General features: G+C 39.3%; 1 protein-coding gene across 1 annotated transcript in view; it reads left to right on the forward strand.

The window, feature by feature from the left end:
- Nucleotides 1–10945, forward strand: part of PCSK1 (proprotein convertase subtilisin/kexin type 1) — a 46160-nt gene that overhangs the window by 18059 nt on the left and 17156 nt on the right. Inside the window, exons 2-6 of the mRNA XM_009884334.1 lie at nucleotides 511–615; nucleotides 4113–4223; nucleotides 6531–6677; nucleotides 7132–7208; nucleotides 9261–9349. Of these exons, the coding sequence (XP_009882636.1) occupies nucleotides 511–615; nucleotides 4113–4223; nucleotides 6531–6677; nucleotides 7132–7208; nucleotides 9261–9349 (529 nt within the window). The remainder of the gene's footprint in view (nucleotides 1–510; nucleotides 616–4112; nucleotides 4224–6530; nucleotides 6678–7131; nucleotides 7209–9260; nucleotides 9350–10945) is intronic.

Genomic DNA, 10945 nt, shown 5'->3' on the forward strand with positions numbered 1-10945 from the left:
CCCGCTACTGCGCCAGCGAAAGCCCCAGTTCAGGCGGTGCCCGTACAACAAACCCCGCGGTGAGGCTTCTGAAGCCAGGCGAAGCTTTTTACGCCTGCTCAGATGAACCCCTGGACGAGCAGATAAAACAGGCGCATGACCGTACCTAAAACCTGTCCTGCGAAATGTAAAACCTGTCCTGCGAAATGTGTCCGTGTCAAGGCGTGTCCGTGAGCGTACTGGTCACTACTGCAAGTACTATGTGACTGCGTACTGTAGTAGTAATGACTGGTACTGCACTAACTTAAATGAAAGTATTCCCCCAAATTCTTCTAGCAGCACACAGGCTGTGATAAGCACTTCTTACTTGAAGAGTGTTTTTTAGTTTAGGCTAAATATCTAAAGGCTCGTTTCTTGCTCTTTTCTTTCCTCTTTTAGGCAGAATGGATTTGGTCAGGTTGTGATTGTGTTGATATTTGTTTGCAGTGGGGAAATATCTCTTGATAGCTAAAGTACGCCTCTGTCTTATAGATTGGATCACTCAAAAATCACTACCTATTCAGACATAAAAGCCATCCAAGACGGTCTCGAAGAAGTGCCATTCATATCACTAAAAGACTTTCTGATGATGAGCGGGTGAGTGTTACGTTTATTCCTTTTCATGCCCTCTGTTTATTCTGTCTCCTTATTGCTGGCTTTGTAATGAGGTCACAGGCAGGCTTTCCTCGTTTTGCAAGTCTAATATATTCAGCCATCCGTACTTGTGCTGAATAATACTTTATTGTTCTGTCATTAATAGGCAGAATCTTACCCTCTCTTACCATATTTTTTTTGCAAGTGCTTTCCAAATTAAGATTTTAGGTATGCAGCATTGCAGAGGCTTGGAATTTCAGATGTCGATGTCTCGCTGATGAAAATACGGGTGAGGAACCTTAGGGCTCGATTCAAAGTAAAAATCCATAGATGCAGTACGTTTAATCAGGCCACGTCTGTGCAATTACCATGGAAATTAGGTTTGATTGAAAGTGACTGAATATTAAAAAAAAAAAAAAAAAAGTAGGGGGAAAGGGCTGAGGTTTTGCGGATTCGCTTCTTCCATGACAAGCTAAAACCCCTTCTCAAAGGATCCATCACACGTCCCAGGCTTTTAGTCTTTTGGTGCACTGGGATCCCACTGCAGTCAGAGAGCAGGCACGCTGGAGAGCCAGGGCTCTAAGGTATGTGGTGAAGCAGACTCCCCATTTATTGGACTTCACTGGTGAAGCAGATTCCCCGTTTATTTGACTTTCTTTAAGGCAGAAGCATACCTGTTTGTAAACAGAGAAAAGGAGGTGGGTGGCAAATTTAAGGAAGAGACCAGAATGCTGTCAGCCCTTCTTTAAACACAATTTCTGGAAAATTTCAGAACAACAGAATTTGAATTTCAAGTCAGCATTGTTGCAGCAATCATTGTAAAAATACAAGCAGTCCAAAACATGAAGTAGCCTAGTTGTGAAACCCAGCAATTTATCGTGCAAGGAGAAATCATGTGAGAACGAGTAGTGGGTTATCTGGAGATTTTAGGTGCAAGTGTCCTCTAGGAGGAAATGCTCTCTGCGTAGCTAGAAGAATTAAAGGAGAGGGTGAGGCAAGGTATTTGTTTTGCCCATCCTGTTTCAAAACTGTACGCTCCCATCCATCTCCTTGCAAACGTTGGTTTAACAGTTGAAAGTCTTCTAGGTGAAATCATTCTAAACCGGGGGTGTTCAAAACCACGGCTTCGGTGTAAATTAGTGTTCTAATTTATACCCGTACCAATGATCAGATGTTCAGTGCCATCATAATGCAATATTCAGGAACAGAGATTTGGTTGCAGTTCCTCCTTTTTTTGTACTTATTACATCGAATGCATCTCTCACACAGGGAAGCGTGACCATGTTTAATATACCAAATTCCAATCTCGTCAGCAGAATGGAAGCAGTTGTGTCACACACATTACTGTCAAACATTATTGCAGACTTACATACTTAGATGCAAAAACAGAGTTTCAAAGTGCTGCAGGTGATTTGCTAAATTTACTCCCATTTCCCTTTTATTTACTATCTAGTATGCAAATTATCTATGTGAATGAATGAGATGTAATTATGTCATTATGTAAGTATATAAACACAAAGCAATCATGTAATGCTCTGTAGTTATACGTGGACCTTTGCTCCAAAAAGCTACTCTTGCTCAGCAACAGCCTATTTAAAAAGATTTGAATTCAATCTTGAAAAAGAGAGAGAGAAGGGAACCCTGCTTTTGTTTGTATAACGCCTTCATGAATTTTACGGTTATGTTAAGTGTGAAAGCTGCGGTAAAACTTGGCTCTAATCTGAGTATTTATCTGCTTCCTATAGGTATCCCAGCGTTTGCTGTAAAACAGATAAAGGCTGTGAATATACTGAAAGGATATAATTATCTGGTTCCCTGAGTTCTTCCAGTGTTTGCAGTAGTTTCCAAACCTACTTGCTTGCAAGAGACCTGAATCAAGATTATTTTCGCTGCTTTATATATCAGCGAGTGGAGATTTGGCACAGGGCCTTCAGCTTTTGCTGTAGATGGATGGTTGGAACCTCAACCAGCTGCTGAGTGACAAATGCTTGGCTTGTTTGTCTGACATATGTGCTTGGTAGTTTCAGCTCATTTCCCTCAGTGCAGTTGTCCACTTCGAAAAAAATAACAAGCGTGGCAGTTGTCAATTGTTAATTACTGCTGGGTGCTGAAGAGGCCAAGCTTTGCGGTGGGCAGGGAAGAGCGATAAAGGTAATTGCTCTGACCTGTGCACAAGTATGTATGGCCCTGGATATCAGTAGGGCAGTTTGAAATACTTAGACTTGCATGGGTATATTCATCTTCTGTGACTGCCTACGGTTTGTTGGGGCTTTAGCACTAAATATATAGCAAAGGGAATAGCGTTAGAGAGCTTTCAGTAAACATACCTGGTGCAGCTCCCATTTTTAAGGGTTTATGTTCTTGCAGTGCACTTTCATTAGGCTCTCACTAGAAAATCGTATTTTGATCAAATCAGTACTTTTTAATCGTTATAATTTCTGAGTCACTCTTATTAATGTTTCATATATGGTGATATACGTAAGGACCATAAAGCCATTGGATCACAGTAGAGAAAAATACTGGAGTCTATTCAGACGTTTAAAGCGGGAGGTTAGATCCAAGGCATCCTCCACTTGAGGCTTATAGCAGTATCTTGGCAATCTACTGAACCTGAGTTTGCCTTGCTCATCTGGAAATTGGGATGAAAAGCACCAACTTGATCTGTGTCAGAGTGACCGTCCATGTGCTAGCACTGAATAACATTCTATTCGCATTTCCAAAAGGAGCACACAGCAGAGAGAGAGGTATCGGAATTGCGATTTGATTTGAACCGGGTTCAGTAATGCATTCAAGGGAACAAAGTGGGGATGCGCTTTTAAAATCCAGCCTGGTGACTCGGAGATTGCTGTGTCCGTGAGGAAATGCTACGCAACTCCTATAGATAGATGCTTTAGCAAAACACGCCGAAACATTTTGGCTTTCAGTTGCTTTAAGTGGAATTATGCCAGTGATGAAGTTAGTCCAATATTCATGGCTTACTAATTGATCACACTTCCAAACAGCTCTGGGAAGGAGACTTGAAGGTCCAGCTGAGCTATGAGTAACAGTGTCATTATGATTGCTAGACTAAAGCCAGAGATAATCTTTCTCCTTTTCTTTTATCTCCCGTTAGAAATAGATAGGCATTAACATGTAGGTAGGAGAAAGAAGCCGGCTGTGGTTTTGCTTGTTTCGGTAACCACCACTGCTTGGATACCCTCCTAACTGCACTGCACATTTGGTATACAAGCCTGCATTGTGCGGCGCTCACAGGCATTCTGCTGCTAGCTTGTACTTAATGATTTTCTATGAATTGATTATATAATATCTTGATTTCACCAAGTCCTCTTCCCCAAAGTACACTGTACTGCAGTATAAATAATCCTCCTCTCTACATCAAACGTGGCTTATTTTGCTTTAGGCATCAGAATTCTGCTATGTGAGGAAACCCCTTGCCCTCTAGGCTAATAAAGTCCTAACCTATAGAGGCTTACTTGTCATATTTATACAAATAATTGTAGGTGTCGTGGGCAGAGCAGCAATATGAAAAAAAGCGAACTAAGCGTGCCACCGTGAGAGAGACAGCAGAAAATCTTTTCAATGATCCCATGTGGAATCAGCAGTGGTATCTGGTAAGAATTTGTTTTGTTGTGGAACTGGGGACGGTGGATTTCAGTTGTGCTATCAGCTGTGCTATTTCACTTGTATCAGAGCGATTGCACTGGAGGGAGTGAGTGAAGAGCCTGTCTCGTTAGCATATGCTGTACAAATGAGAGATCTCTGATAATATTTCCAGGCAACCTTCTGTTTTCTTTACAGTGTCATTTGTGCAAAGACTCTAAAAGACAGTTCAGGCTGCTGCTTGGGATGGGCATTGGTATTAGAAAGCAGCGTAACGATTAAAAGCTACCTTTGTGATAGTGTTAAAATACTTGCTGTTGGCATATAAAAAGTCCCTTATCATGTCTGAAGCTGGCCATGTATTTCTTTATTAAAATTGGTAGAGCAGAGTGCATACTCTAGCTGAAAACAAAAGCGTGTGCGTGCATGTGATGAGCACCTTCAGACTCTTGGACTAGGATTTAAATAGAAGAGGGTCTCTACAGCTCACGTGTTCAAAACCTGAAGGAAAAGAAATTTCATTAGCTCTGTAGTTTCTGTCTGCATGCGACAACTCAGAAATACAGTTGATCGTTTATGTTTTATATGGTTTATTTCAAGAGTCTGTATTTCCACTGTGCATCTAGCTGTACCTTCAGTCCAGGCTTCGTTGCTTTCGCTCGGAACAGGGGTGGGATTAACGGTGGGAATAACAAATCAAGAAGAAAGGTCAAGCTCAAATGTGGCCCAGGTGCCTGGAAATACCTTTCTCCAGTTCAGCTTGGAGAAAACAGACCAAACTGTAGGCCGTTCGCATAATGCTTTGCCCTCTCTTTCCATTGTTTGAGCTAGGAAAAATAAATTATAAACAAACAAACAAACAAGCAAATAATAAATTAATAACTAAATTAAGAAATTAATTAATTATAAAATATAAATTATAAAAACATATCCATGAAGATTCCTGTAGACTTCTTTTCAACATAAAAAATGTTTGTCTTTAAGAATTTAACTTTTATTTGAAGCTGATTATCTGTTTGCTTCTTTGCCTGTTTCCAGTAGGAAGCAGGAAATTTCTGAGATGTCTGTATTGGACAAATACACAAACACAGAGAGACATCAAAAAAGCAGTTTTGTGAAAAAAGCAATGTCTTGCTCTCCAGGAGACATGGTTCCTTTTTCCACCTTTCTGTGGTTTTCACTTCTTTTCCTTCGAGTTTTCCCACATGAGAAAAAGAAACACGATACTTACCCTTGTTTGCAGTGCACATTGAATTTTTTCCGATTAAATGCATAAATGTATTGAATATTTTCTTCCAAAATATGTTCCTTGCCTTGTAGTAAATAACTTATTATTACCTTATTATTATGATTCGATGGCAACAGTTTTTCAGTGTACCTTCACACATGACCAGAAAAAATAATCATTTGATGGATTCTAGAGAACAAAACTTGAAACCTCAAATAATTCCCTGAACAGCAGCAGTCAGAAAAGAAAGCATAGAATGAAAGAAAGGTCATTCCCATAACGAATTTATTTTTCTAAGCCTCATATTGTATGCAACATTCCTTTGGAAACAAAGAAATGAAAAACCTGCGATCAACTAATGTAATTGTGCACAGAGAAACAGAAGAAAATGCCTTTTTAACATCTGTATTTTTATGGGGATTGTAAGCAAGTTTTCTAAATTAGATGTATATACTGCGCATTAATATTAGAGAGGAAAAATGACCCATTTAGGAGCTACTCTTCAAAGAACTTGCTGTGGAGGAGAAGGCTATAGATGATTCATGCTTCCAGTTGATTTACTGCAGGAACAGTAATGAGGGTAGTAAACAGAAAGTTGTGATTCAGCACAGTTGTTCCTAACCAAACGACTACCTTAATTGTTTTATCCATTAATTATTTTGCTCTGGCTCACTTGAATGTCAAAGGAGAAAACACATTTGGAGAAAAGGCAGCTCACTGTACTGTGGGGTACTGTCTTGGCTTCTCATCAAGTGAAAAGAACAAACATTAGCAGGTCTGATTATTAACTCAGTGCTCCAAGGTTCATCGGTACATCCCTACCATTCCCATGTTTCTGCTGCCTACCTCCAATAAATACAAGATGCTCTTTGTTCAGAGGTGGTCTTCAGGGATTTTCAAGTAATGGGGTAAATCCTTCAGTGCTACAAGTATTTGAAGAAACTAATTTCTGTTTCATCTTTGCAAAATTTGAACAAAATACACAGGTTCAGACTGGGATGATTTAGAGCACCTTTAAAATACCACTTTGGACCTGTGTAGTATAAATGCATAAAAATGTTGACATGTTTTACTCCTTTCTGTCCCCCAGCAAGATACAAGAATAACTCCGTCCCTGCCCAAACTGGATCTCCATGTTATTCCTGTCTGGCAAAAAGGGATTACAGGCAAGGGTGTTGTCATCACAGTACTAGATGATGGCTTGGAGTGGAATCACACTGACATCTACACTAACTATGTAAGTTTGGGCATTAGAATACTATGGAATAAATTATCCAATTCTAGATTTTATATACAGACACTCTTCTCCAGCTTGCTGCCTGTTCTGTAAGTCAACTGCTGCAGTACAGAGACTGAAATATTTGCCGTAGGCATAATTTGGAACCTGGTCTGTGTCACAGGAAGCTGAATGTTACTTAGCGGGTGGTTTTTTTTTTTTTCCCTCTCACTGGATTTGGTTCCCAGGCATGTTTGCATATAGTGGTTTAATGCTGAATTATTAAAGCTCTGTGAAAAATTTATGGAATTGTTAATGCCCATCAAATTCTGCCAACTTGATTGCTGTCAGCATGAACCACACCGAATAAATAAAAACAGACTCTGCAACCCATTTTGTTACACATGTTAAAATGCGTTTTCTAATCATCCCAATTAATTCTGTGTTTGTTTGTTTGTTTGTTTTTTTAATGTAGGATCCACAGGCAAGTTATGATTTCAATGACAATGATCATGATCCCTTTCCTAGATATGACCCAACAAACGAAAACAAGTGAGTAGCCTCCTGGTTGTGTGAAGAGAACAAAACAGTACATTATTAATTTGTGTGTTAGAACATGCGAATGCCAAAGTATCTATGTCTGTCCTCTATGACAATTATATAATAAAAGGAAACATTTGTATAACAGAATCACAGCATGGTTGAGGTTGGAAGGCACCCCTGAGCATCCTTTGGTCCGAGCCCCTCCTCAAGCAGGGAGACCTAGAGCCAGTTGCCCAGCACCATCTCCAGATGCTTTTGAGTATTTCCAAGGAGGGAGACTCCACAGCCTCCCTGGGCAACCTCTGCCAGTGTTGGTCACCTTCACAGTAAAAAAGTGTTTCCTGGTGTTCGGAAGGAACCTCTTGCCACGTAACATTGGCATAAACACTGAAAACTAAGAAAATTACATTCCCAGATGAAGAGCTTCATAGTTGTAATCTCTATAATGTCCTCAATTTCTAATACCTTTTTATATGTAAGATACTGATACATTTCTGTAAGCTGAAGGGAACAATCTATTCATGTCACCATGCGTGTTTCTAGAATGATACCTCCCTAAGCAGGTTTTGACTTCATTTCTCTGCTTTGCACTGGAAATTTTAAAAGAATGTCTCCTATGAAGGGCTCTGGAAGAGACTATGTCTTAGAGGAACCTACCAAGAAACCCATCCCTTCAGGCCAGCTTTTGTAGCTAAGGATGCTGTTTTCCAGTTTTGGTGATACCATTTGGACCAATAGAATAGCTTCTAGCTCAGTATGGACAATCACAGGTGAAGTCATGCTTCTGACCTCCTCTGATACGGGTATGTCACGCGGTCAGACAACGGAGGAGGTTACAGTTACTCCTGGGACAATCTTTCTGACTCTTCTGAGGCACGTGGAAGCTTTATTTAGATCAGATTTGGCCTAAATGTCCTCAAGATAATAACCTAGGAAGTTTCAAAAGGCTGGAACATGACAACCAGCCAGTGGACTTCTGGAATTTTCTCTGATGGCCTCTCTAGAGCTACCTTTTTGATACTCTCTGGAACATCTTGATGGGTCTGTCACACCTAGGCATATCCGTGGTAGTTCAGGGAGGGATTTTGTCCATCACAAAGAGAAGAGAATGGACCTCTTTAAAAGCTGGTACACAGAAGTCAATTTCTTAAACCAATTAGGATGCCGCTACTCAATAAAGATACAGTAAGAAACTGATGCACTGGTTCCCTGTTGTCTATCAGACAAGACAATAGCATCCACAACATAAATCAGTGTATGAGGAAAAAACCCAATCAATCAAATGATAAATGTCCCATGAATAAGGCATTTGAAAAGTGACATTAGTACTTTGTTACAGCATTATTTAAGAACAAGAAGCAATATCCTCTTGTTCTGATGACATTATCTCTTAAATCTACCTGTATTACCTCTAATCTTTATTAATAAGTAAATGGAATTCAGCCCAGAAGCATTCAAACACTTCATTGAATAACAATCTGTAGTATTAAATAATACAACTCTTTTACAATTACAGTTATATGAAGGTTTTCTGCATTATAGAATAGGAATCACCCATGGCAAAAAAGAATTACATAGAAAACAGTTGGTTACAAGAAAAAATTAGCAACAATGAGGATACTTTAAAGGCTAACTTTCTGAAACGCTAAATAAATGCATTCATTAAAAAAAAGCATCTAAATGTGTGATTAAAAAAGACTTGTATCATATTCCTGTCTAAAGAAGTTTGGCATCTTCTTGGCCCCATAATTTTGCGGTACTTTTGCACTCTACTAAAAAAATGGTATCTAATAGGTCTATGGACTTCAGTGTGACTTATGTTAGGTATTTATCATCTCATCACAGTGACCCTTTGATCATTAAGTAGGTAAAATTGATTGAAGCCTAAGAGGAACAGGTGTTTTTTGTATCATGTTGATACAACTCAAAAGCTATTCAATAGCTGCATTGCATTCATTTAAAGGAGGACTTCCACCAAATCAAGAAAGTCATTGATGAGTCTTTGTGTACATTACATGAAGATGTTATGAGATGTTGTTTATTCTTACTATATTTATTCAGGCATGGGACACGGTGTGCAGGAGAAATTGCCATGCAAGCCAACAACAGAAAATGTGGAGTTGGAGTAGCCTACAATTCCAAAGTTGGAGGTAAGAAAATGGAGATAACTAGATGTCTAACATGAAGGGAAACCAGACAGATCCTGTGAAGTGCTGAGTGTTTTCAGCTACCATTAATCTGAAATACGAATGATAGGTCCTTCTCAGAAAACACCGGTCTTGCAGTATTAGGCTACAAAACCCTGTCTGGCCGTAGTGGAGTGTTACATCTAGATGACAGCATGTCTTGAATGTCGGCATACTCTCTGGAATTTGGTTATCAGTTGAATACAAGTAGAATATATAACAACAGCAACAACAGTATAGGTGGTGGTGATGATGATGTGATAATAATAATAGCAACAACCTATATTGTACCCAGACACAAGACTGTATCTTTTAAGGAACGATGGACTCAATTCTTATAATTGGTTATCTTGGAAGGAGGTGGGATGGGGGAGGAGAGGGATTGAGTAAAGTAAGAATATACGAATTTATACCCACCCTTGCTTGCAGCATATTGTTTCCATCTACACAATTACATTCGAAAGGTCACGTCAGTCAAGATAGTCAAACTGCTGTGGTTTTTGTTTCAACAGCTTACTTCTCTACCATCATCATAAGTTAATTTTGAAAATAAGTAGAGTCTTGCTTGCCTGTCAATCATTATTGCCATTTTTTTTCGAAGCAGTGACTAAAAGTTTAATCCATTAGAGGTTTATGAAATAGTCATGATCAAAGTATCAGTTGCAAATGGTTATTTAGCTCAGAGGAAGATACTTGTACAGTCCTAGTTTTTCCATTACTCCCTTTTTTCCTTTTAAACAAAGGGATGATGAGTGGCAATTGACACCCATAACTGCTGTTCCCACCATTTCAGTCTTATGTTTGTAGGTTCCCATTTACTCTACTGAGCTGTCATAGATGTCAGCTTTGCAGTCTGCCTTTGCCGTAATGTATTATGCTGTCATGCTCTGTTTAAATAAAATATCTCACTCATAAGATGAAGACGCCAAATTTTCAAAGCAGGGCAAAATGGATGAAGCTGCAGAGATGTCTGAACTCCCGCTGTGCCCATATTTTAAGGCACTTGCATCTACAGAGAAGATTCTTGCACAGTTAATTTGCATATGCTCTGTGCTCATTTGCAAATGCAAACTACAGATCTGTGTGGGGTGATTTGTCTAGGAAAGGAAAATAACAGAAGGAAAAGCAGTCCAGCAATCCAAATTACCCAGAAAGCTGCTTATACCTGGGCGGGGGAAGGAGAAAGAATAGAAAAGTTGAGAGAAATTGTAAGCTGTTACATGTGACTAGCCTGACTAAGAGACGTAACAAAAATATGTTCAAAGAGCAATGGAAGATAGGAGAAGTCTTCAAAAGATTCAGATAAATTTGGAGTGGCTAAACATTGGAAGGCTTTTTTGATGTTCCAAGCTATACAGGGATTCATTTCTTCACTGGTTTTTTTTCTCCTTTTTTTTTTTTTTTTTTTAAATCCATGAAATGATGCATTACACGCTTCTATTTGACATTCGTTCAGGATGACTTCTTTAAGTGGCTGTTTGCTTGTAGCAATTGCCATACTGGGTAAATCCAGTGGTCCACAGGCAATGCCTTCTCTCTGATAGTCGGCAATAGCTGCTT

Source organism: Charadrius vociferus, unplaced genomic scaffold (assembly GCF_000708025.1).
Source record: "Charadrius vociferus isolate BGI_N301 unplaced genomic scaffold, ASM70802v2 scaffold744, whole genome shotgun sequence".
NCBI lineage: Eukaryota > Metazoa > Chordata > Aves > Charadriiformes > Charadriidae > Charadrius > Charadrius vociferus.